General features: G+C 41.3%; 2 protein-coding genes and 1 non-coding gene across 5 annotated transcripts in view; 1 reads left to right on the forward strand and 2 right to left on the reverse strand.

Moving 5' to 3' along the window:
- The window catches only part of AP2B1 (adaptor related protein complex 2 subunit beta 1), a 125,593-nt gene extending 110,645 nt beyond the window's left edge, over positions 1-14,948 (reverse strand). For 2 of the 3 annotated variants that reach the window (XM_032429313.1, XM_032429311.1), the window contains exons 1-3: positions 14,804-14,948; positions 9,147-9,206; positions 2,259-2,364 (exon numbers count right to left, since the gene is read on the reverse strand). In XM_032429313.1, the coding sequence (XP_032285204.1) occupies positions 2,259-2,364; positions 9,147-9,183 (143 nt within the window). In that variant the 5' untranslated portion in view covers positions 9,184-9,206; positions 14,804-14,948. Of the gene's footprint in view, positions 1-2,258; positions 2,365-9,146; positions 9,207-14,566; positions 14,780-14,803 lie in introns of those variants that run through there. The other variant, XM_032429312.1, reaches the window with a different exon arrangement.
- A 2,406-nt stretch (positions 14,949-17,354) lies between these two features.
- PEX12 (peroxisomal biogenesis factor 12) lies at positions 17,355-22,480 on the forward strand. Its single transcript, XM_032429166.1, has 3 exons — positions 17,355-19,184; positions 19,513-20,066; positions 20,845-22,480. Exons 1-3 carry the CDS (start codon positions 19,059-19,061, stop codon positions 21,242-21,244), a joined length of 1,080 nt encoding a protein of 359 aa, XP_032285057.1. The 5' UTR covers positions 17,355-19,058; the 3' UTR covers positions 21,245-22,480.
- Positions 22,481-23,411: 931 nt separating this feature from the next.
- Positions 23,412-23,508, reverse strand: LOC116647782. The gene has a single exon (XR_004302385.1). It is a non-coding gene; the product is annotated as a Z30 small nucleolar RNA (small nucleolar RNA).
- Between the last annotated feature and the right edge of the window lie 4,270 nt (positions 23,509-27,778).

Here is a 27,778-nt window from a genome sequence, read left to right on the forward strand (position 1 = left end):
CGGAGTTATTAATTGCCACCGTTTCTACCCGGGCCCCTGATCTGGCTAGGGGAACTGCTCTCACCCTCCTGGTCTAAGGAAATCCTTCACACTCTAAAAATTATTGAGATTCCCCAGAGAGTTTTTGTTCATGTGAGTTATACCTACTGATATTTTGTGGTATCAGGAATTAAAACAGAAATATTTTAAAACACTGATCCATTTAAAATAGTAAATGTATTTCATATTAACAAATATTTTAAAGCAAAAATTTATATTTTTTAAAAATTAAGATGCCATTGTTTTACATTTTTGCAAATCTCTTTAATGTCTAGTTTAAGCAAAGACAGCTGGATCTTCATATTTGCTCCTGCATTCAATCTGTTGTAGGATATTGTTCTGATTGAAGTATAAGAAGAAAATCATACACATATCTCAATGGGAAAAGGGAGTATTTTAACAGCTTTTTCAGATTAACTGGATATTCTTTGATTCATTAAAGGTAGACAAATGCTTTGTTTTTCTTTTTCTTTTTTCAGTCCACAAATGATAGTTCCCTAAAAGTTAGTTAGCTCAGTTGGTTGGCTCAATGGGTTAAGCATCTGACTCTTGGTTTCAGCTTAGGTCATGATCTCAGGGTCATGGAATCAAGACCCTTCTCAGGCTCTGTGCTCAGTGGGGAGTCTGCTTGAGATTCTCTCCCTCTACCCCTTCCCCACTTGCGCATGCATGCTCTCTCCCTCTCTCTAAAATAAATCTTAAAAAAAAAAAAAGTTAGTTGCAATGTGGAATCTGAAACCATATCAAGCTTTTAATACTTGACTGCATTAAAATCCATTCATTTATCACTTATTTTGACTGATCTTTTACCCATGCATAATTTTGTGATATATGCACTGGTCATTTGGAAAATATTGGTTGAGTTATGCAGATCTTCCCAATGATGACAAATTTCATCATATAACAGTAAATAATACTTTAATTAATTTCACCACCAAGCTCATCAGAAAAGTCTATAAGTAAGGGAAGCTGTCAAGCTCATGTTGCAAGATACAAGTTTTCCAACAATCTAATTTTTACTTTAAAGCTCAAAATACATCTACTGTCACATTTTTTCCCTAGAAGTGACAGGTTCACTTTGTTCATTTTTGATAAAATGTCTCCCAAATACTGAAGTCTGATTAACTATAATTTGTCTGTCAATCATTCTTTCACTTAAAAATGGGGTTCCCAATTCAAATAATTGTGCAAGGGCCTTTCTCCAAGTCAACCATCACACTTTGCCATGCAGCAGAAGTGCTTTATGCATAACTCCTACTTTATCACATGGAATATTAAAATGACCTATACTCAAGGTTCAAGGCTTAATAAATTAAATTTTTAATGCTTCAAGAAGAACAGTCCCACGTGAAACTGCCCTTTTCTCCTGCAAGCATGTAGTGGTGAGGAACACAATGACTACTGTTACAGTTTGGCACTGCAGTGCCAATGTCAACACAGTAAAAAAGGCAAATAATACCCAAGTATTATTATAAGGATAGCTTTGACCTCACAAATCCCCCAGAAAGGATCTTGCGAATCCTCAGGGGCCTGTGGATAATCCGTACCTATTTCCAAATGGTCTGGGGGAATTACAGGGGGAAAAAAAGACAAAATGGACTTTGTTAACATTGATTTTCATCTTGAATTCAGCAACTGAATCTACAGTTGTAGAGTTAAGGACACTAGCTTGAACCGATTAAAAGAATGTATGAGTTTCTACTTCTCAGTACACTTCAAGCATCTTCTAAAACTACTTCAACAGCAGGTCTGTAACTGTGCCAGCTCTCAGGAGGTTTTAGGCTAGATCTCTATGCAATAAAATCAAACTGGTTTCATTTTTCAAAAAAACTTAAGTCACAGAGTTAAAGTAAAAGCAACTACACTTCCTCATGATCCTTCAGTGGGACAAACTTATTCTTACAGATTCTACGATTACAACAGTTAAAACGAAAAGCAGTAAAAGCCATAAAATAGGGTATGGGTCTAAAGTGACCAATTGTTGGGGCTCCTGGGTGGCTCAGTCAGTTAAGCGTCTGCCTTCAGCTCAGGTCATGATCCCGGGGTCCTGGGATCGAGCCCTGCATCAGGCTCCTGCTGAGTCTGCTTCTCCCCCTCCCTCTGCCTGCCACTCTGCCTACTTGTGCTCTCTATCTCTGTCAAATAAATAAATAAAATCTTTAAAAAAAAAATAAAAAATTAAAAAATTAAGTGACCAATTGCAGGAGTGTTACCCTTACCTAACGTCCTTCCCCACAGTCATGGCAGCAATCACTTTCTTCACAGCCTCCTTCCTCTTTTCCTTCTTTTCATTGTTGAGTTCGGCCTTTAATTCAAAGATTTCTCCTACAAAAGAAGAGAACAAATTGGTGAGATCCCAGAACCAGAAAACTAGAGCAGAATACTACACTCTGTAATAAATAACATAACCACTGACCAGAGGCAGGACAGCAACTGAAGAAGAGAATTTAAAAATTATAGGACAGGTACAATTCAAATCTGTAGAATATTAATTGACCCACTGATAACGATACCATCTTTGAGGTTATGGCCAGAGAAGATGGTGAAATCCAGATCTTAGGAAGTATAGGAGTGGGGAAAAAAACAAATCTCACAACATCCTACTATAAGAGGGGAGAATGGCATCTGAGTGATGATGATCTTCCATCAGAATTCCAAGGTTCCAAGGAAAAAATAAACGTAGGCACAAAACAGGTTCACAAATCTGTTTTCAAACCAAAGAGATGCCATATATCAGCTCATTCACCCACTCTCAACTTTACTGATAAAGAACTGAGGCTCAAAGATCACAGAGTGAATTAGTGACAGAGCTGCTCTTAGAACTGTGTCTCCTGACTGTTGAATCCAGAGGTTTCCAACCTTGGCCACACACTAATATTACCTGGGAGGTATTTAGAAATAATAACACTCAGGCTCTACTCTGGACCAAATTAATCAGCATGTCAAGGAGAACTCTTACATTCATATTTTTTAAAGTTCCTCCAAGTGATTCTAATGCACAACCAGGGCTGAGAATCCCTGCTCTAATTAGCACTTTAAGAAGCCGACGGGCTTCAAGGCCCCATCCTAGTCAATCGATCTAACGTAAATGGTAATCTTGAAGCTTCAAGAATGATACAAACCAGAGTCATTTCTAAAGGCACAATCTTGAATGAGTGCTCAGGCCCTGCACTGTGAAATGCCAGGGCTGTCATCACTATTTTAAGGACCAGGCTCACCTATCTTCAGAAAGCTGGAGCTGATAAAAAAAGAAGGTAATAATCCTCAACTGGTTTTAAAAGAAAAAAGAAAATACACCACTAAGCCCATGAAAAAGTTGGTTACTCCCAGTTCAACCTTCCATCTCTACCCTTAAACTCTTCCACAATACTGCCTCATTTTCCACCATGCTTATGACTGTGCTTGATGTTCATTTTAACCAGACCTCATTCACCAGTATAGAAACTGGGGATAGCAAACTATGTGATCTGCTAAAGCCTTCAGATGGGAAGGATGAAACTGGTAAGAAACACAGAAGATGAGCACTAAAAAAGCTTGTTACGTCAATATCCAGTGCCAGCAAGGCAAACCAATTAAAGTTACAAAAATCGGTTTTATTTAATCAACAACTGCAAAAATAGCACAGCCAGGAAAGCTGGCCCCTTTAGAGTCATTCTCCTCTCCACCAAGTCCTCAGTTGCCAAATCCAGCTCTTAGGGTTCCCATCATTTACTTCTAGGAACAGTAAAGGACAAGCAGCAGGGTTTCAAAAGTCTGAACTGTGAATAGCAGCAGGAGCTGAAGAATCAAAACAGGATGTAACTGAAACTCTTCCAATTCTAGCATAAACTTAAAGAATATGTTCCAGTGGCAGTTCTGGTGGGTGTTGCAGGAAGGAAAAGGAACACAGTCTATCCATTTTTTAAAATGTGGTATTTACCCAGCCACGAGTCAATCTGTAGGTCTTAAACTTTTACAAATCCCTGAATTAAAAAAGGTTACCAGGATTCATTACAAGAGAAGGTCTGAAGTGTTAGGTGAGGTTTTTTTTTTTTTTAATTAAAGATTTATTTATTTATTTTAGAGGGAGAGGGAGAGAGGGAGGAAGAGGGAGAAAATCTCAGACTCCCCACCGAGGGTGAAGCCTGACTCGGGGCTCAATCTCACGACCCTGAGATCGTGACCTGAGCCGAAACCAAGAGTCAGACACTTACTTAACCAACTGAGCCATCCAGGTGCCCCAAGTTAGGGGAGTTTTTAAATGACATCTTTTTATGTCAATATAGACAGTATCTTGGTCATCAAAGCACACAAAATGTTAACAGAAGAAATAAATACCATTTCAGAGAGTCAGGAAAAAAAACCTGCAAATGAATGACAAGCAGGGTTAATGTTTTTGTAAAGTGTAAACAATAGAGAAGAAGCTGGGTGGGAGCCAAGGAGGGCACGAAGTGAGACACGGTATCTCATACATACAACTTTATTATTATACAACATTTTTTTCCTTCTCCCCCTAATCAAATCTACTAAGCACTGCTAGTAGCTAGCAATGGTTCTCAATCTTGGTTACACATCATAGAAATGCAGGGAACTTTAAAAACTCTGCACACCCACGCCATATCCCAGACCAGTGAAATCAGGGTATCTCAGGTAGAGGGACCTGAACATTAGTATTGTTTTACATTTCCTTGGGTGATTCCAATGTGTAAGCAAGGTTGAAAGCCACTGACTAGTAGTTGATAAAATTAAGAAACCCACTATGGGGTTTTTCATATTGTTATAGAAGAGCTTATTTACCCTTATATAACTCCAAATGACCAGAACAGGACAGATATGCTTACTTTCTAGAAATGTTTTGGTGCTCTTTGTTCCCTCCAGGCCACCACAGGGTGCTCTCCTCTTTTTTTTTTTTTTTTAAGAGTTTGAGTAATCTCTACGCTCAACGTGGGCCTCAAACTCACAACCCCAAGATCAAGAGTCGCACGCTCCACTGAGTCAGCCAGATTAAAAAAAAAAAAAAATTTTTTTTTAAATCATTTCAGGGGTGCCTGGGTGGCTCAGTCGTTGGGTGTCTGCCTTCAGCTAGGGTCATGATCCCAGGGTCCTGGGATTGAGCCCCACATTGGACTCTCTGCTCTGGGGAAGACTGCTTCTACCTCTCCCACTCCCCCTACTTGTGTTCCCTCTCTCATTGAGTCTCTCTCTCTGTCAAATAAATAAATAAAATCTTTAAAAAATAAAAATAAGAAAATCATTTCAATCTTAAAAGTTGCAAGATTTGGGGGCGCCTGGGTGGCTCAGTCGTTAAGCGGCTGCCTTCGGCTCAGGTCATGATCCCAGGGTCCTGGGATCGAGCCCCACATCGGGCTCCCTGCTCAGTGGGAAGCCTGCTTCTCCCTCTCCCACTCCCCCTGCTTGTGTTCCCTCTCTCGTGTCTCTCTCTGTCAAATAAATGAAATCTTAAAAAAAAAAAAAAAGTTGCAAGATTCGGGCACCTGTGTGGCTCAGTTGGTTAACTGACTTGATTTCAGCTCAGGTCACGATCTCAGGGTCCTGGGATTGAGCCTGAGTCGGGATCCGCGCTCAGTGAGGACTCTGCCTGAGGATTCTCTCCCTCTACCTTTTTCTTTGCCCCTCTCCCCACTCTCTCTTTCTCTCAATAAAAAGCTTAAAAAAAAAAAGTTGCAAGGTTCCCCAATTGTTAACACTGTTCCATGTTTTCTTGATGATACTTTCTATATACTTACATGTTTTTTCCTGCAGTAAACTGCAGCCATCATGTCTCTTCAGCTCTAAATATGTCAGTGTATAATTTCTAAGAATGATTATCTTACTAACCATAATGCAATGATCCAAATCAGGAAATTTAACATTGACACACCATCATCATCTAATCTATGGACTTTATTCAAAGGTTTTGATAATATCCTTCATAGCAATTTTACCACCGTCCCCCTCAGGCCAGGATCCAATCCAGGATCACCCAGGATCATATGTTAGGTTTACTGTCATGCCTCTTCAGTCTTCTTTAATCTGAAACAGTTCTTCAGCCTTTGTCTTTTAGGATACTGACATTTTTTAAAGGTATAGGCCAGTTACTTGATAGAATGCCCTCAGCTCGGGTTTATCACAGACGTTCCTTCATGATTACATTGAGGCTACGCATTTTGACAGGCATAATTCTTAGGGGATGTTATGTTCTTCTCAGTGCATGACGGCCAAGAGACAAATAATGTTAATGTGTCCTATTACTGGTGATGTTAACATCAAATACTTGGTTAAGGTGATAAACACCAGGTCCTGACACTGTAAAGTTACTATTTTTTCCACTGTAATTAGTAATTTGTGAAAGGAAACTCTGAGACTATTTAAATGTCCTGTTCCTCATCAAACTTTCACCTGCTAGTCATTTTAGCATTCACTGATGACTCTTGCCTGAATCAATGATAACTATGATTTATGTGTATATATGTATTATTTGATGAGTTATAATCTACTACTATAACCACCTTTTTTACTGCTCAAATTATCTCAAATTTGGTGACTGGAAGCCCTTTCAAACTATGCAGGTCCTTGACATGTCCCACCATTTTTTTAGCACTCCCTTGCTTTCTGGCATAAGATGTTCATGTTCATCTTGTACTTTCCCTTGACCCACCCTGGAATCAGTTATTTCCCCAAAGAGTTCTGCTTCCTTTTAGTCTAATGATATTAAGTAACCAAAGGGTACTAAGTGTCCTTTGCATCTACTCTGACTTGAAGGAAATTAGGGTATTTAATCAGAAACTCTGTTAGTGTTGAGAAAGCGTGACTCACACGTAGTAGATGCTCAATAAACATTTTCTGAATAAATAAATGAAATGAGTAAGTCAAGGGAGAAGGACTCTGTGTTCTTCAAGACCAAACTTTGTTAAGTCTGGAGACAGGAGGCTGAGGCCAGGAAACTACATTTCAAGAGAAACAAGAAAGATAAATCCTGGGGCAGAGAAGGTGTCCTATTTCAGCCACTGGAAGAGAGGAGAAAAGGTCCATCTGAGAAGGAAAGTTGTTGGAGAATAAGAGGAAGGACAGTTGGTGTCATCACTAAATATAAGTAAATGTAAGTAATATAAGTAATTTATCAGTAAATATAAGACTGCTAAATACAAAGCACAGAATTCTAACCCTGGAAATAAGTAAATCTCAGCTGAGGACACAACAGGCTGAGAAGAACAAAACCGGTCTTTTTTGAAAGGAGGGCCATCTACAGCACTAAAAATGAGCTGTTATTTAGGAACAATTTTATAAAAGATGAGGAGGTTGGACTTTCCCAAGAAGAATCCTTAGTTCCTAGCCCCACAGCCATATGTAAAAACCAGTATTATCTTTTTTTTTTTTTTAAAGATTTATTTTGAGAGAGAGCATGCACACGCACACAGGGAAGGGGGAAAGGAGAGAATCCTCAAGCAGACTCCATGCTGAGTGCAGAGCCCAACGCTAGGCTTGATCTCATGACCCCAAGATCACGACCTGAGCCAAAATCAAGAGTCAGACACTCAACCAACCGAGCCACCCATAAAACAGTATTATATTTCTGATTACAAAGACAATGGGGCTAATAAATTCAAAGCTATTTTCAAGTAATCCACAGTCTGTGACCTAAAAATCATGGAATTGACTCTAGAGGTTCCCTGTTTTAAGTACAAAGAATGTATTTAGACAATGCCCAAACAAAAGAATGAGGTAGATCTATATGGAGGGATAAGAAAATACCAAGTTTCAGGGCGCCCGGGTGGCTCAGATGGTTAAGTGTCTGCCTTCAGCTCAGGTCATGATCCCAGCATCCTGGGATCAAGCCCCACATCAGGCTCCTGGCTCAGCGGGGAGCCTGCTTCTCCTTCTTCCTCTGCCTCTCCCCCTGCCCATGCTCGCTCTATCTCTGTGTCTCAAATGAATAAAATCTTTAAAAAAAAATCAAGTTTCTATGCACTGTTGCATGACCTCTTTTCGTTAAAGATAAAAAACTGTTTAATTGTATGGATTAATACTTGCATTTATATGCACAGAAAAAGACTAAGGATATACCCCGAGTTCACCTCAGGAACCAGAATAAGGAGAAAGAGAACTTGCATTTTTACTTTTTACATGATCTGTATTGCTTTAATAGTACTCTTTGTTATAAAATATTTCCAAATAAAAAAAAGAGAATGAATGTGCTGCTTCTTCCTCTTCTGTCTTCCTCACATCTACCAATCTTCAATGATCAAAGTTGGATTTCATCCTCTTACCGTAACAGAACCTTCAACTCAAAATGATGTGCATCACAGCCCTATCTTTACAAACCTATCCTTTAATAATTTATTCAAATACCCTTTTCTATACAAATAATAGATCCCCAATGAGACAGTCCACAATATGCATGTCTGAAGAGGTCAGGAACATTCTAGGTGGGACAATCTTACACTACAACTTTTGAAGAAACTCAAAAAGAACTCAAAAGTTCTTTGATCAAGCTTTCGTGGCGCGAGCCAAGCTACTCATGCTGTTTGACAAAGTCCAAGTATGGGGGACGATCCTGTAAACAGGAGACTCCACAGCTGGCTCCTGCTATTCTCTTTCATTTTGTTTATGGCAATCTTTATAATTGTGGGAATATTTCTGGGCTGGCTCCTGCTATTCTCTTTCATTTTATTTATGGCAATCTTTATAATTGTGGGAATATTTCTGGGGTTTCATGATAAAGTGACTACTCATCTTAGTTACGCCTATCTAAGCAATCATAATGAAACTAATTCCACGAAGAATTAGTTTCTATAGAACAAAATAACAAAACGGTCATGCTCTGTCTAGCACCTTTCTCTTTGCGTACTGTTTTTTAGTTTTAGCGAAAGCCAATAAGCAGAAATCAATAAAGGTCATGTTAATCATTACAAAGGAAAAATGAAAGAAGGCTATGGCTGTAATCCAGAAAATGATCTAAGATTTGGAAAAACAAAAATATCCTAACATATAAATAAAGCTCCTCCGAGCCTGTCAGCAGGAGATGCTTGCAACCTGATCCTGTGTCTGTCTCCTCATTCGCCGACGCCGTCCTTTCCTACGAGAGACCCACCCCGGCTGGAGCTGGACTCTGGCACTTTCGTACTTACCTTTTTTATTGGTTGTGAAGTACTTGGAGTCAGTCATGGTTTTGGATCTTTAATGTGCACCTACAACAAAAGAAAAAAAAATTCCTTTATCCAAATTATTGATGTCCAGCAAGGCATTTGATTAATTTTAAGAACATTTATGAGAATTTCTGTACTCAAAAATGAGTATTTTCTTCCTTACCACAATTACTGGTGATTCAAGAGATGCAAAGATAATAATTAAGAATGTTAACTCTTGCCTCAAGGAACTAACTAGAGCAAAATCCATAGGCTAAATGGAATGAACTGATAATCTATTATGGCCTTGTGATTTTATCCATAATTGTCTCCTCAAAGCCTCCAAGACCTAAAGCTAGACATTTCTGCAAATACATCTTCAATGAGGCGCTCAAATATTTAAGATAAGAAGAAGTTTGTTTTGAAAGATTTCCCCATTACTTTCTATTCAGGAAAATCTGATTTACTCCCTACCTCAAGATGAAGTCATTCTAAAGCATGTATCCTGAAGCAATGGTAAGGTTGAAAGAGAAAACAACTGCGCCAACCTATTCACCATTACATGAAACTCTTGAAAAAAGGAATCTCTCTCAGAATAAAAAGCCTACATTAATAGGACAATATTCTTTCACAACAAATATCTAGAGGCAAACATGCCTCGCACATGGATTTTTTAATTATAGTTTTCATATTTCCAACAATTTATACTTAGCCCAAAAGTATTCATAAAGAATAAATAGTATCACTTTACAGTTAAAAACAAGGCAAAAAAAAGGTATTTATTCAGTCACATTGCATACAAGAGAGAATCAGAACTGGCATTAAAACTTAAAAGATCATGGATCCCAGCCTCAAGTTAATGCTTCAAGTTAATTGGAAAATTAATCCAACTGACACATGGTTCCATTAGTGAAACAAAAATGGCATGGACTGGTCACATTTCTCCCCCAAATAATGAGACAATGTTTTCTGATTTAAGAAACTCTTAAGACTTTGTCCAAGGTACTTGATATCTTTAATTGTATTAAAATTTTCATTTAATAATATTCCTTCTGCACTCAAAAATGTATCTTCTTCCTCACCATCCTCATTAACAATACTCATTACCAAATTTAGGACTGATGCCTGGCACCTGCTCATTACTGTCAGGCCAAAACAACATGAGTGATGATACATTTGGCAAACAACAGAAAATATGGATCACAGAGAAAAGACCTAAGCAATAAACAAATCAATGCAATTAGGAGAAAGAAAAAGAGCCAAATAAACATGAAATAATGAAAAAAGCCTGGCTCAAATCTGATCTCTACAATGTGCTACTTGGATAACCTAAGGGAAATTAGACTCAGCTGAGATCTTCCCAAGTAGCTATATTTACAGTCCTGATCCTAATGTAAGAGTGCTTTAGGTTGTACCACAATTTCACTGAATTACTTTCTTAAAAGATGTGAGCTAGAACTCACAAATATTATAGAATACAGAAATTCCTGTTTTGATAGTTGTTATAATTAAAAAATAACCTGTGACAGGGGCTTGCCTTATGCAATATTTTCATAATGCCTTTCTAGCAAAAATTCAAAGAATGTTATAATCATTTAATCCATTCACAATGTACGCTAAATGTGAAATGGGCAAATTGAAGAAAGGAGTCCTTCATGTATAAGATCTGGAATAAATCTGAAGCTATCATGTAAGAACTTGCACATACAAAGAGAGAAACCAGTATACAGAAATGATTACTAGACCCTGACAGGAGAGCCATAGCTCAAGGCCATTATGGTCTGTCTAGGATGTTATTATGCCATTTTAAGTACAACAGAATCCTCACAACTTAAAACTTACTTAGGATTTAAAAACAAAATCTGCTTGAATTTTTCACCCAGTTTCTTTGAAAAAGGGCACAAAAATTGTTCTGTTTGCTAAAGATCTCATACACATATACACATATTATTCTTAACAGGAGTCTAAACCACAGTCTGTTAAACATAAAATTAACCCAGTCTTAAATTCTACCTTAGAATTTAAGGTAGAATGACCCACACATTTCACTATCTCCCTTAAACTTCATTGTCGAGGAATGTATTTCTGTCCTATTCATTGTGAGCACTGTGTTCTTAACTGAAGAATAATGTACCCACCCACAAAATTTCAGGGAAGAGAAACAAGTAATCTTAGCTCCTAAATTAAGAATCCCTGCTCTTTTTTTTTTTTAAGATTTTAATTTATTTGACAGAGCGAGAGAGCAAGAGCAGGAACACAAGCAGGGGGAGTGGGAGAGGGAGAAGCAGGCTTCCCGCCAAGCAGGGAGCCCAATGTGGGGCTCGATCCCAGGACCCTGGGACCATGACCCGAGCCAAAGGCAGATGCCCAACGACTGAGCCACCCAGGCGCCCCAAGAATCTCTGCTCTTAAAGAAAGGGAAAAACCTATCACTCTTAGCTTCCACTGTTGTAAACAATAGTAATAAAGTATCCCTTACCCGATTGACAGGGAAACATTGTATTAAGTCAGTTCCTGCCTTAAACCCAAAGAAAATTCTAAGAAAAATGAAAATGGTCTAAACAAAAACAAGTGGGAAGAGGTGGTAGTTGCACAACACTGTAAATGTGCTAAATGTAACTAAACTGTTAACTTTAAAATGGTTAATTTTATGTTATGTGAATTACACTTCAAAAAATTACATAGGGGGCGCCTGGGTGCCTCAGTTAAGCGTCTGCCTTCGCTTCAGGTCATGATCCCAGGGTCCTGGATGGAGCCCTGCATAGGGCTCCTTGCTCAGCGGGGAGTCTGTTTCCTCCTTCGCCCTCTGCCCCTTCCCCCTACTCGTGCTCTCTCTCTAATAAATAAATCTTTTAAAAAATTACATTTGTATTTTTTTAATGAGATAATCACATGCCAAAGATGAACATAACCAGGTTCTCCAAAATACAGGATGGTGAAAACTGTGGCCTGCATTAGAAGCCAAAGGAAAAGCAGCCAAGATAGAGCTGAAAAAAATAAAAAGTCAAATATTCGCTGAAGAGCCTCAAAAACCAAGCTCCTCCTGGAAAAAAATTTTTTGTTCCTACAGGAGAACCCCAGGAAAAAGTAAAGCCATCATGGTGTTTGAACTCACACCACCTTTCCACCAGTTCAAACTAGAAAAGTCACTGACTATTCTAGGACCTACAGTGTGGCCTCGGAATACTGCTAAACGATGAAGCACGCACGCACTCTCACTTGTCCTAGCCCGGTGTGCAATGTCACTGCATTTTTCAGAGAAAGCCTCCCTGCACAGGATGATATATCTGGATTTAACATAACCTAGTTTCTACCAAATATAGGTTGTGAAAGAACCTTCTCTTCTATTCCTCCCTCCTTACAGTGCCCCTAAAGAAAATAAGGCCAAAACAAAATTAATAGGGTCTCAATTTCAAATGGCTCTCTGGGAAATGGCAGATAAATTAGACTTGGTGAGGCCATTAAATCCCTTCTTTTCACACAAAGTTGGCTTTACACAGTTTGGTGCTCGTAGCGAAAAAGTGGCTAGAGTTAACCCAATTATAGAGCAGAAAGGCCATTCAGACATCTTTTATTAAAAGGGTGAGAGGCACTGAGATTTCAATTTTTTTTTTTTTAAGATTTTATTTATTTGACAGAGAGAGAGCACGCGCACAAGCAGGGGGAGCAGGAGAGGGAGAAGCAGGCTCCCGGCTGAGCAGGGAGCCCCACACGGGGCTCGATCCCAGGACCCTTAGATCATGACCTGAGCCGAAGGCAGACACTTAACCGACTGAGCCACCCAGGTGCCCTTCAAATATTTCAATAATTAGATATTTCAATGCAAAGATAATAGTGTCTTCCATTATCATTTAGCTCATAAGAAATCACAAGACACCTAATTGCGACACACCTGTGATTTTTTTTTAAGATTTTATTTTAGAGGGTGTGGCGAGCAGCAGCAGAGGGAGAGGGACAAGCAGACACTGTGCTGAGCTCAGAACCCTACATGGGGCTCCATCCCATTACCCTGAGATCATGATCTGAGCAGAAATCAAGAGTTGGAGGCTCAAATGACTGAGCCACCCAGGCGCCCCCACACCTGTGATTTCTATTTAACTATGTCAAACTACAAAGTAATTTGTTAATATTATACAGTAAGAAAGAAGTTCAAAGTTTTACATCCAATTTTTTAAAAAGATTTTAAGAGAGAAAAAATGAGCGGGGGAAGGAGCACAGGGACAAGCAAACTCCCACTGACCATGGAGCCAGACACGGGGCTCTATCCCAGGACCCCGAGACCATGACCTGAGCCAAAGTCAGACGTCCAACCCACTGAGCCACCCAGGCACCCCTAAAATGTAATATTTTTAAATATGGATGTTTAAGGGGGGGGAGATGAAGAACCAGGCTTTCTTGAGTCTCTTAACTCACAGAATGTTAGCTTTGTGTTAATTTTACCACTCAACTTTCAGTGAGGCTGTTTGCAGAACACACAATCCTTTCTGCTTCCTTGGGAGTTCAAACTGTTAAAATACCTGCAAACAGTTCTCTCACCTTACCACCACGCTTAGTCATCATTGGAATGTGTTACACGTTTTCTTGTACAGCTGCATCTCCTTCATCTGCTGCTTTCTATTATTACTCTGTAAGTATACCCTGAGGCTAAGCAATACAGGCATACCAGAAAGGTAATTAATCATTTAAACTGTTCCTCATTCAGACCACATTCTTGATCATCCCGCCTTTTCTAAACTTAACTGCATTTTACTTTTTTTAAATCACAATGATTATCATAACAGCATCTGGCATTTAAAACACACTTCTTTTAAAAATCAAAGTTTAATGAAGCATCAACACTTTATCCACACTGCTTCATAATGAAACAGCCAGGTGAGTTCAATAAAAGCCTCCCCCCAGGTAGAAGACTGCTCTGAAAACAGCATGAATTAATTCTTTGGATTCAAAGAATATGGAAATAACAGGACATTTCAGTTTCTTTACCTCTGGTTTAGTCTACAGCTTTCTCAAACCAGATCATTCCTGCTAAGCCCAGAAAGAAAAAATTCGGGGCTAAGATGTACCCCTACTTGCCCCCCCCACCCCACCCCCACATCGGGTCTGAAGGTTTCTCTTCCCTTCCCCCAAGTGTCAGGAATGCCTCCTCCGCCCCGGGTGGTCGAGATTCTCGGGATATATTCTTCCATTACGAGGTGGGAGAGAGGTGTCGCTTAACCTCAAATTACGGGAGACGGGCGAGTTTTGCCCATCAATGGACAAACCTGAGGGGGAATCCCTTTGCCCTTCTGCTTAGCTGGACATGTCCCAGCCTCTGAGTGAACGACGCCAAGCGGGGAAGAAGGAAGGTTCTCCCGTTTGGCCTCCAGCCTCTACTGGCCACACCCCTGGCCTCTGGCCCCAACCCCCGACCTCGAACATCTTACCTCCGGTGCCCCCCCAATTCCCAGCTGCCACACCCGAGAATTCCCTCGCCACGCCACAGCGGTGGAGTCCCTTTCTCCAGCCCTCTTCCTCACAACGGTCACACCCGACGGCTCACTTCATCCTCAACGGTCACGCTCCTAGGATTTCTTCTTCCCCCCCACCAACCTCCAACTCAACCTGGGTTCCCCTTCCCATCAATGAGGGACACACCCCGAAGTTAGCCGCCTTGAACTCACCGGAGGCAAGGGTGGGGGTGGCGGCAGCAGCCAGAGAGCACGGCCCGAGTGGTGTTGTAATGGTTTCCTGCACGTCACGACTCCTTCTCCAGGTCTAAGCCACTGCGCAAAACCCACTTTGCCAGGGACAAAGATGGTGGACAGGAAACTCTGACGTCAGAGAACCTCGCCGCGTCGCGTCATCCCCGGGCGCGGGAGAACTAGAAAGGCGGCTATCTTTGCCGCCTTGGAGACGGACAGGTTGGTTTTTTTTGCCTTTTGTTTTTTTTTTTTTTTTTTGCTTGGAAGCTGGCAACTGGACCCAAGAGGAAGTTCACTGGCTATGCAGAGGGATGTATTAAACAAACTGACGTTCTCTGGATTTGTTTCCTCGCGCAGGAGTTCCCTAAGAACTCTCACATAGAGAGGATGAAATATCCTGTTCCTTTTATTAAAAAAAAATGTAAAAGCTCATCTAATTTTGCAGCCCAGTTCAGGACTGTGGACAATGGTGATCCAGCCCAGGACTATCCATGGGCAGTGGGACCAGGGGAAAGTGGTGCAAGGAAAACATGTTGAGAGGGCATCAGATCTGAGTCCAAATCCCTGCCTTGAATATGACTGGGAAATCACTTAACATCTCCTTAACCTTAGTCTTATCTGTGAAATGAAGCCAATGATCTAACTCTCTCTGGCTTGTGAAGTTTAAATGGGATAATGTAGGTAAAGCACCCGGCTTATAACAGGAGTGCTTACACAAAAGTTACTTTTGGAAACCAAGACCTAGAAATCTCTGTATCTCTCCCTCAACTTTGCTGTGAACCTAAAACTGCTCTACAAATAGTAAGTCTTTAAAAAAAAAAAAAAAAAGTGGAGAGCGAGAGAGCCTGAGGCAGAAGTTGAGGAAACCAAAATGCAAAGGGGACTACAAAGTAGAAAGGGGGAAGGAGAAGCAAGTGGTTATAATGTTTTAGTATGTTTTAGAGCTATATGAAAGTAGGAACTATACCAATCTGTCCACTCCTCTATCTCTGAGACCTAGCCCACCTCCCCAAAATTTGTTGAATGCATAAATGTATGAGTGGTCAACAATTACAGTTGCTAGAGAGAGGAGGAGGGAGGGCTGAAAAGTGCCCAAGGATTTAGCAACATAAAGGTCTTTGATGTCAGGGTGCCTGGGCGGCTCAGTCGGTTAAGGGACCAACTCTTGATTACAGCTCAGGTCATGATCTCACGGTTGTGAGATCGAGCCCCGCATGGCTCTGCACAGGGCATGGAGCCTGCTTAAGATTCTCTCTCTCTCCCGACCCCCGACCCCCTCCTTCCGAATATATAAGTAAATAGTCTTTGATGTCATTGCTGGGACCATCAGTAGAGATATGAAGGCAAAAGCCATGCTGCAGAAGTTTGAGGATGAATGGGAGGTGAGGAAATGAAAACAGGAGTTATGGATAACTCCATAAGAAAATATGGCTGAAAAGAGTATATAGGATATTTGAGAGAGAAAATAGCGAGGATTTTTTTTTAAGTTCTATACTCATACATTTCCTTTAGACTATCGTTTTAGCAATACCATGAGTTCAATGATCGTTCCTACCCATAGGACTCCTAAATCTCTATCTCTAGCCTTGACCTATTCCCAACTTCACCACCAAATTGCTAACCACACTGATGGAAAAATTCTATATTTACGGCCCACCCAAAGTAAACAAATCATGAGATGAGGGAGGAGGGGTGTTGAAAAACCTGGTTCCAGTTACAACTCCCAGAAATCAGAGGTGCGTTTTGTAAAAGAGATGCCACCAGAAAAATCTTTATTAAAGGACTTTGATTCATATCACTCTCCTATTCAAAACCTTTTAACAGCTCCTCAATGCCTAATAAGTCCAAACCTATCCTTCCCTCAGTTTCTCCCATCTCTATGCTCTTTAGTTTTCTCATCTGTAAAATGGGGAAATATTTATATCCAATCATAATACTGTTATAAGGATGAAGGGAATTAATATGTAAAGCACTTAGAACTATGGCTGCACATAGTATGACTATATAGCATTTGCTACAAGTGTGATTATCTCAATAAATTACACTAAATTGCTCAAGCCAGAGAAACCTGGACAGTCATTCTTGATTTCTCTCTCCCTTAATGGTCACATCCAAACCATTTTCAAGTTGTCAGTCTACCTTCAAAATAAATCTTTAATTCATCCAATCCCCTCTGTTCCACCTCATTAATCTAAACCACCACCACCTATTGCCTGCACTACCAGAAACCTCAACTTTCCTCCCAACCATTATCCATACAGCAGCTGCTTTATATAGATACATTATCTCTAGACCTTGAAATTCTATAAGGTAAAGGTCTTTTTTTTAAACGATTTTTTAAATTTATTTATTTTTTAACAGAGAGAGAGACAGCGAGAGAGGGAACACAAGCAGGGAGAGTGGAAGAGGGAGAAGCAGGCTTCCCGCCGAGCAGGGAGCCCGATGTGGGACTTGATCCCAGGACCCTGGGACCATGACCTGAGCTGAAGGCAGACGCTCAACGACTGAGCCACCCAGGCGCTCCCTGTAAGGTAAAAGTCTTCTATCAACGTGATTTTCGCTGGCAGGTTATCTGGTAGAGTAAAAAACACGTTTAGAACTGTAAGATTAACTTGCAAGATTTTATTGAAACAATTAAACCCAAACCTTGTTTTTGAGGGTTCTCATTATGCAAACCAATTGTCTTTATACCATAAGGTCCTGTAAGGCAGTGAATACCTTTTATTCCTATCCATTTAGCACAGCAGTGAGGAGGGGTTGGAGAGAGAGAGGAATGGTTGAACTTTAACATCGAAATTCAATAAACCTGTATAAGCAACTCAAACGAGGCAAAGTCGCACACAATGTAAAAGCACTCTGCAAACCGTAAATTACGTTAATTTTCGTATACAAACAGTGAAAAGTACCATCTGCCAAGCGTCCCCAGTTCATTCTAGTTAGAACTCATCAGGATCCCTCCTTCTTGGCAATGTATTCATATCGCTATGACACATCCAAACGTGTACGAGAGCAGGAACCATTTCATCGAGTGTGGCAAGTGCCTAGTTACGCTTGAACATAACTACACGTAGAAGACAGTTAATCTACCAGCTAGAATGGAAAGTAATCGTTCCCAGTTCTAACGAACTGCAGGAACCTTTCTCACTCTAATTATCTTTTAAATAATTGGCAACAAAGCTAAAGGCTTCTATCCCCGGCTGCGTCGCTCCAAATCCTTCCTGGAAGGCGGCGGAATATAAATTAACCACCACCCCCGCCGCACGCACAGAGAGAACTTCCGTACTTCCATATTCCCTTTTGTCCCCCCCAACCCTAACTAAATCGCCCAAGGGAACACAGGTCTCAGCAGCAGGCCCAAACTCTTGGCTCCGGGTGTCAGACGTCGGCGCGGCGCCCCAAACACCTTGCCAAAAAGACCTCTGCAGAGGGAGATTCAAAGCTGTGGCTTCCCACAGAGGACGCGAAGCAAAACCAGCTAAGATAAGTAAAATAAACAAGCACAGGTTTACACTTTAAGCCAGGCCCCCAGTGACTTCTTTAATTTCAGCGGAAGCGGAAGTCCCACTGGAATCATAGAGTTCGCTAGTTCCGGTTCCCCGGCCACGTTCGGGGCTAGAGCGCCTCCCCTCCGTCGGCCGTCCCAATCCCGGGCTTCTATTTCCGGGTGCGGCTTCTGTCATAAAGCGGAGGCCTCTCTTCAAACGTGGCGTCGTGGGTCCTTCACGCCTCGCTTGGGGTCCGCGCGCAAGGATAGGCGCGGACACTTGGCAGCCAACAGCTGGAGCCAGTCCTCGCGTACCGGGTCCGCACTGGCACCTCTAACACCTCAGAGCTGGCTGGTTTTTAAGCCCTCACGATTGAGAGCCCCAGATTCGTACCCTCCCGGACTACAGCTCCAGAAGGGAGCACTCCTTCGCCCATACCTGTGCCCCATAGGCATGCTCTGCCCTCACAGGTGCATTTGACAAGTCACCCCTACCCCACATTATCACTTCCACCTTAATTTCTGCCACGTCTGCCTTAATTTCGTTCTTAACCGCCTTAATTTGAGACCCCCCCCCCCCCCACCTGCAAAGGGTACCGCCCCCCCCCCCCCCCGTTCTGTAAAAGAGGAGTTTTGGGTCTCTTGCAGAAAGATTACCTTTAAGACTGAGCACCCGTTTGATAACTAAAACAAGTTCATGCTTACTAAAGAGTTTGTGGGCAAAGCGAAACCCAGTGCACACAGGAAACTATGGCTGAACATGGGGCTCACATCACAACTGCTTCTGTGGCGGACGACCAGCCATCCATCTTTGAGGTGGTAGCACAGGACAGTTTAATGACAGCCGTGAGACCTGCTCTTCAGCATGTGGTCAAGGTAAGGTATTAATTCTCGGAAAGGTTTTAGGGAGGACTGGGTAAAAACCAAACCAATAATTTGAGTTTATTTGGTTGCCTAGGCTTTGAAATTGCCAATTAAGATATAATTCATATCCTATGATTTAACGGTTATTGAGTCCCTGTTATGTGTAGAGCCCTGTACTGAATACCCAGCACTTCAGGGAGGACAGGGCAGACCCCCAAAAGAGGTGACTAGTTTAAGCCGAACGTATCAGAATTCAGAGGGCAAAAAAAGGAAATGTGAATACAATGCAGAGTAATTATGAAATGGAATGAAATTCATTTATTAATTTACTCTGCTTTAGGTTCTCGCAGAATCAAATCCTGCCCACTATGGCTTCTTTTGGAGGTGGTTTGATGAAATCTTCACCCTGCTAGATCTTCTGCTCCAGCAGCATTATCTGTCTAAAACCAGTGCTTCATTTTCTGAAAATTTTTATGGCTTAAAGCGCATTGTGATGGGGGCCACACACAAGCCTGAGAGATTGGCCAGTGCTGGTCTCCCAAAGAAGCAGCTTTGGAAGTCAATTATGTTCCTGGTTCTTCTTCCCTACCTGAAAGTGAAGCTGGAGAAGCTGGTTTCTAGCCTCATAGAAGAGGATGAATATTCTATCCACCCCCCTTCTTCCCGCTGGAAACAGTTTTATAGAGCCTTCCTGGCAGCCTACCCATTTGTTAACATGGCATGGGAAGGCTGGTTTTTTGTACAACAACTTCAATACATCCTAGGAAAGGCTCAGCATCACTCACCATTGCTGAGGCTGGCTGGAGTTCGGCTAGGTCGACTTACAATTCAGGATATACAAGCTCTGGAGCACAAAGCAGCCGAAGCCAGCATGATGCAGCAACCAGCCAGGAGGTAAGGCTTTAACATTTCCCAAAATCTTTCACAAAGAAATTCTAAAATCTTAACCTAATTTTATGAAACTCACCTTCCTCAGTGTACTTTGAGGTATTTCATAAATCACAGAAAAATCCTTGTGTCCGTAAAACAAGAGTTGCCATCCTGGTAACCTTCCTCATCATACTAGCTACATTTTTATGCATGCTTGCTGTGCCAGGCCCTGTGCTAGCTGTCTGCTTTACATACATTATCTCAATCCTCCTCACAACTCAGTGAAATAAATTCATTACCTCGTTTAACACCTGAGGAAACTAAGACCTAATTGTTAAGTACCTTGCCAAGACCACATAGCTAGAAGGTGGCAGAACGGAGATTTGAGCCAGATCAACAGTTCTCAAGACCTTCTAGTTAGTGTTTGTGTTCTCCTACAAGTTCAAAAATATATTCCTCAATATTGCTATTTTTTGTTAAGTGAGTTTCTTTTTCTGGACTATCTTACACACACACACATTTATCAACGTCACACTAATTTCTTTCTCAAAACGCAAAAACAAAACCCTCGTCATTAAATACAAAGTTTAGCTCCTATACTCCCAAACTACTGTAGATCAGAAAAAGGAAATTGTTTAGAATAGATACTAAAGGAGACAGTGCCAATCTAGCAACTACTCAGTCTCCAAACTGAATCAGTGATTCTGATGAAAAGTTTAAGAGGTACATTTATATTAGTCATTCTGTGATCATACCTAAATAAAGTTTCTCCTTTTGCCTCCTTGTTCTATTCCCCCACCAGTGTTGGTGAGAAGATAAAATCAGCTCTGAAAAAAACTTTGGGAGGTGCTGCCTTATCCCTCTCTACTGGCCTTTCTGTGGGAGTATTCTTTCTGCAGTTCCTTGAGTGGTGGTACTCATCTGAAAATCAAGAAACCATCAAATCACTGACTGCCCTGCCTACTCCACCACCACCTGTACACCTAGATTACAATTCCGATTCTCCTCTGTTACCCAAAATGAAGACTGTGTGCCCACTGTGTCGCAAAACCCGGGTGAATGATACTGTTCTTGCCACCTCTGGCTATGTGTTTTGTTATCGCTGTGTATTTAATTATGTAAGGAGTCACCAAGCTTGTCCCATAACAGGTTATCCAACAGAAGTACAACATCTAATTAAACTGTACTCCCCTGAGAACTGAAAGGGATTAGGATTTTATCTCACAACAAAATTATTGCACTGTAAGGCTGAGAAACTGATTTTCAGCACAGTACATAGCGTTGTTTGAGTCTTCTCATCCCCAATTCGTAATTATATGAACTTTACACAACTAGAGTTGACCCTGAATGACATGTGTGTTAACGGTGCCAACACCACTCCCCCCCAGTAGAAAATTCACGTATAACTTTTGACTCCCCCAAAACTTAACTACTAACAGCCTACTATTGACCGGAAGCCTTACTGCTAACATCAACAATCAGTTAACACATATTCTGTATGTTAGATGTATTATATACTGTATTCTTGCAGTAAAGGTAAAGAAAATATTAGGAAAGTCATGACAGAAAATGCATTTATAGTACTGTACTATAAAAAAAATCCATATATAAGTGGACCCACACAATTCAAATCTGTGTTCAAGTATCAGCTGTATATGGATTCTTTAAAAGGATATATCCATTGATCTAAACCTTTTAACCTGCTCTCTAGACTCCTACTTAAGAGTTTAGCAAGCTGGTTAGAATAAGAGAATCAGGATTAACAGGGGACGTGAAGGTCAGTGTAGAGGAAGTGGATGAAAGAGGATAGTACAGAAGCTTTTCCTCAAAGAACAAGAGGTATAGAAGCTCTCAGGAAAAACCCAAGTTAGACCTTATAAAAGTGGGTGATGGGGAAGCAGCCCTTGAGAAAAGAAAGCATTTATCTGCCTATGAGGAAGAGACTTTATCAGTTTGCAAACAATGTGAAATATGGACCTGCTCTTTATAGAAATACTTAGAAACAGCTTAGAAAAACAAAGCACCTTCCATATACTGTGAGCCACTTGTTAAGTAGCATCTGCTATAGTGTATCAACTTTTAAGATTCCTTTATGAGCCATACATACCTTTTCTTGGGCAACTTGTTAAAGAAAAATAGGGGTTGAACATATATATAGAGCAGTCTGAAGATTTCAGTGTGAAAGCAAAACAAATAAGCAATCAAGAGATGACATAATATACTGATTTAACTTTGTGCAAAAGAATCTTTTAATAAGCTCTTTCTTCTTGCTGTTAAGAGTTTGCTAAATGGGCACGAATTATTCTGGCTATTACTAAGTTTCTGTGAAACGCTTAAGTAAATTTTAAGAATAAATGTTTTTGGCAAAGAGTCGTTCCAAGTTGTCATGATTATGTGGAAACAAAGATTACTTGAGGTGGAGGTGCCTGGGTGGCTCAGTTGGTTAAGCAGTGTCCAACTCTTGGTGTCAGCTCAGGTCATGATCTCAGGGTCATGAGATCAAGCCACACGGTGGGCTCGACCGCTCAGCGTGGAGTCTGCCTGGGATTATCTCTCTCCCTCTGCCCCTCCCCCGGTTTGCCCTCTCTCTCTCTCTCTCTCTCGCTCTCTCTCAAATAAATAAATCTTAAAAAAAAATTACTTGAGGTGTTTAAAGTACATTTTTCATTCAGACCACCTTTGACTTTGAGGTATTTTTGTATTGACATTTTGCTTTTTTTTTTTTTTTTTGCTAATCCAATACTTGCAGGAAAAAACCTCTACTGCAACAGCAAGAATTCAGCTTTATGTGAAAGACCCTGTATTAGAAATACTACAGAAACACTTAAGTTGCTTATGTAGTAAAATTCATGCCACTGGATTGTCAGGTTGGTGAAAATATATGGGTAGAGGAAGGATGAAAATAACTTAAGTGCCTCTGCTGAGACAGGTGTTTTCTAATACTTTAACTCATTTAGCAATTCAAAGCATATTTTCTGATAGCACAAAGTTGATAAAATTAAACTTTGAAATGGAATAACCTATGGATTTGAAAATATTAACATTCTTCTGTACCATAAAAAGAATATAATGGATATTTGTTAAAGTTCTTGTTAAATTGCAAGATTGTACCAAAACAAACACCATAGTTAATTAAACAAACATTTTTAATACAGTAATAAGTCAATAAGAAAACTGAACCAGATTCAGGATTGAAAGAAGGTAGACCTCCACGAAGATATCAAAGCCAGATTTTTCACCTCAACCTAAGAAGGAAAACATGAAAGTATCAGCAACTCAAAAGACTATAAAAGAAACACTCTTATACATTATAAAATCAGTATCCAAATAGATGAGAACATTCCAATGTGGAAAAACCACAACCACAATCAGCTCAGAGAGAAGATTAAGGAATCATACCCTGGTCAGAGCCAGAACTGAGGCAATGGCAATACCAGGTCAGACTATACTTCACTCATCATCGCATCATTGCATTTCACATCCTTATATACCTAAGCGCGGTCCAACATTATTTTCACACCCAAGAAGACTTAGGTTAACTTACGAAAAAAATAAAGGCTTCTATATAGTTAAGTTTCAACCATGGACTTTTAATAAGTATTTCATTTTCCACTATGCTTGCTTTAAAGACTCGGCTGTACAAAAAAGCAAACTTGAACAAGTTTTGGTTTGGAGGAGCTTTTTTGTTTTTGAAATAGAGGAGTGGAGAAGCATTTATGGTTCAAAAACTTTTTTTAATGATCCCAACATCATGCATGACAAAATTCCAAAGATGTCTGTGAAGGGATTTATAGTCTAATTCTAAAGCAAAAGCTTTAGAAAAGATTTTCTACTAAATTCCATTATAAAGTAAACTCCTGTTCATTTAATATACAATTTGATTTACAATTCTGCCAATAAAGATAAAAAGTATAAAGTTTTTTTACTGGAATCTTCTATCTTAAGAGTGCTAGACCCAGAGAGGCTATGTGTTGCCAAAGGTCCACAGCAAATTAACAGTAGAGCTGGAAAGAGAACAGAGGTCTGAATACCAGATTTATATTTTTCCACTACCAGCTAAATATGAGGTTTACTTTCATTTTTCTCCAGACCATTGGCAAGATAACAGAAGCAATGCAGGGGCACCTGGCTGGCTCAGTCAGTGGAGCATGGGACTCTTGATCTTAGGGCTGTGATTTCGATCCCCACGTTGGGTGTGGAGATTATGTAAAATCTTAAAAAAAAAAAAAAAAAAGGTAATGCAAAAGTCTAGATAATTCACAACCTGGATAATCGATTTCTGAATAAGAAAGTTGACTGCATTTCATTTATTCTAAATGACACTCTCTGGTGGTATGCTATCACCGACATGGAAAAGTACTTGGGTCACAATGTCATCCTCCCCAGCCTATCAGCATGGTATTGTCTGTATCTAAGTAACAATTGTGGAGACAGCATATGCTTCCTTCAGCCATCTATAAATGTCAATAGATTGATAGTCCTTAGTTAAAAACTGGCAACTGTTGTTCTGTGTTGGCCATTCAGCAACTAAACTCCATAAAAAGAGAGAAACTAACAAAGTGCCTGTTTTACAGGGGTTATGATTGATCCGTTAGCTCATCACCCTCTACAGGTGAAGTACATGTTATAAATGAGGAAAACAGGGGCACCTGGGTGGCTCAGACCGTTAAGCGTCTGCCTTCCGCTCAGGTCATGATCCCAGAGTCCTCGGATCGAGCCCCACGTTGGGCTCTCTGCTCAGCGGGAGCCTGCTTCTCCCTCTCCCTGCCTTCCCCCTGCTTGTGCTCTCTGTCAAATAAATAAATAAAATCTTAAAAAAAAAAAAATGAGGAAAACAGAGGCTCAGAGAAACTTAACTTTGTCTAAAAGCATGAAACTGTCTAAAAGCAGAGCTCCAAGTGAGCTCCCACCATACATAGCAAGCACACATCCCTAGTTCTCTTCCTCAGCACACTGCTCCATCTGGAGTGCCTCCCCCAACCCTTGCAATCTGGAGAACGCCTAATTATATAACCCTACTCAAACGTCACCTTCTCAGTAAAGTGGTCTCTAACCCCCAGTCATCCTCTCTTCTGACTCCCACAGCACTTCTCCCCACCACAGCACGCATCACATGTCACTTATTCACCCACGCACATCCCCCACATCCGTCTATCCCACCAGCCCCACGACACTGAGTTCCTACAGAACCAGGGCAGTGTCTTACTGGCCTTTGCATCCATTACACTCAGAACGGTGCCTGGTACATAGGACGAAGGTCAATAAATGAACGTTTAATTCAGTCAATGGGCGACCCTCCCTCCTAAACCTTACCTTCCTCGATTATAATAACATCAGCACAAAAATAAAGCCAACTTACCTCCAACATTGCAGGTGGGTAAGGAACATACCTCAAGCATCTCTAAGCCCTCCCTCCCCAAGCTTCTACCTCATGGCTGTCTCCACAGCGCTCGGCGCAGGACCAGTGCTTACATACAGTGGACCCTCCACAAAATGATGATAATAAAGTCCAACCCCCAACTTCAGCAAAGACTGAGAGGAGCCGTTCTTGCGGGGAAATACAAGTAAGGCCGAAGCCAGGGCATAAACCAAAGTCCAGACAGGAGTCCACAGCCCGCTTTCTGAACTCCTCAAGCTCCTTCGCCCTATCTCAGGAGGCCTGCAAACACTGATGGCGGCCGACCCTCGGCCTTTTGGTCCCCGGCTACACCCGGTCCCGGTCCTGCTTCCCGCTTCCCGCTTCTCGCTGGCCTCGGCCTTGCTGCCCCGGCGGCGTCCCCTAGCCCAGTAAAGCCCTCATGGAGCAACCAATCCTACGGCCTCCAGCGGGTCACGTGGGCAACAGCCTTTGTCGGGATGGGTGAGAGGAGCAGCCAATCGGAGGGCGAGGCTAACGTCAGGGGGTGGAGCGGGCCGGGAGGCGGAAGCGCCTTTCGCGTGGCTTCCTCGCGTGGGGTCTTCGTCCCCAGGCTAGTTCGTTTCCAGGCTCTGAGCGGTTCCTGCCTGCCTCCGTTGACAGTGCTTTGCTTCACAACTGCAAAGGGCATGCGAGAGAGTTGTGCCTTGGATTTCCGGGAAGAATCGATTCAGATAGTGATCCAACGGGATTTACTGCGCATGTCCGATTCCCGCGGGAGGGCTAGGGATTAGGGTGGACGGTGGAGGAATATGACCCTCTTGGACCAGGGAACTCTTTGGCTGGCCGGGCGCTTGGACGCTTCCTAAATAAGCAGGAGGTGCCACATGAAAAGTGCAGCTAAATACCAAAGAAATGCACAGGAAAGACTTCTGGGAGAGGTGGCATTTGATCTGAGTCTTGAAAGATGGATAGGTTTTAAAAATTAGGAGATTCTGGAAGAAGGAATAATTTAACGCCCGAATTAAATGAGAAAGCGTGGGGGAACTTACAAATTTAGGGAAAGTCGAAAAAGTGTGTTTCAAAATTCGGTGAGTTAGAAACACCAGGAGGAAATTTAACAATGTATGTGCCCTAGAGCATCAAAGACAACAAAAACCCAAAAATGTATGGGGCACATCCCAGACATACTGAATCAGACATTCTGGGATTGGAGCCCAGGCAGATGTATTTTTAAGAGGTGTCCCAGGGATGATTATGATTTACACCGAAGTTTGAGGAGCACTGTTAGTGTTAAAGAAAGGGGGTGGTAGGAGATTTGAAAGACAAATCAAGACTTTGTCAAGGATGGTGGCTTGCTGGCTGTGTAGATTACACTACTCTGGTGGAAGTGGGAGATTTGAAGATTTCAGAGTCAGAGGAGATCGGTGGTCAGAGCTCTACTTTAGAAAATTATATGCAACTGTGTTTTTAAATAGATCAGAGGAAGCAAAGTGAAAGAAAGGGAGCTATTGCAAGTGATTGCAATGATCTAGGTGAGAGCTAGGTGACCTATGAAAGGCAGGTGAGGAATGTGATGAGTGTCAGCTAGGGATGTGTAGAAGGTGTCAACCTAAATAGGGAAACTGAGGCAAGGTCAAAATTGTCAAAAAGATGAGTTTATTCAGGAATAGCAGAGAAGTTGCAGTTCAAGACATGCAAACTGTAGCAAACTACAGTGAGTCCCTTGAGGGTTTGGGGTAGGCTGTATTTATGGGCAGGGAATGCAAGGAGGAGAGAGCTCAGTTAGAGTCTGTTAAAATAAAAAACAAAGGGAGACCAGCTTTCAAAATTCACCAAGCAGACAAAACCAGTCTGGTCATACAAACAAAACTCAATCCAGCTCATTTTACAAGATCAACCCCACCTGGGTCATTTCTTGTTCATACCTCTGGAAACCACAAGCAAAACTTCCTAAGGTTGATATGAGGCAACCCCTGACCAACTCCCTATCGTTGAAGACAATTCCAATATCAGTTTTCTGTAAACCACGCATCTATGGGAAATGAGTTTCTCAGTCCTTAAGTTTTATTTCCCTGCAGGCACATGTGTGAGATTCTTCATTTTATATCTTCCGGTTCCATTTTAGATGCAATTCTTTCACAAAGGACATGAAGAAATAAAAGGGAAGAATGGAGAAAAATGGAGTGTCTTCTGTACCAGACCTATTAAGGATTTCCATTGTACTTTAGAGACATGGGAGGTTAGACAGTGAAGATAATGGGTCTTTGCATGTGCTATTTTTTCTCCCTGGTTTTCCCTTCCTTCCCCATCTCTCCCTCTCAACCAGGTACATTCTTACTTGCAGGTTCCAACCCACATACCATCACATTTATGAAAT

This window comes from Phoca vitulina, unplaced genomic scaffold (genome assembly GCF_004348235.1).
Source record: "Phoca vitulina isolate PV1807 unplaced genomic scaffold, GSC_HSeal_1.0 scaffold40, whole genome shotgun sequence".
Classification (NCBI taxonomy): Eukaryota; Metazoa; Chordata; class Mammalia; order Carnivora; family Phocidae; genus Phoca; species Phoca vitulina.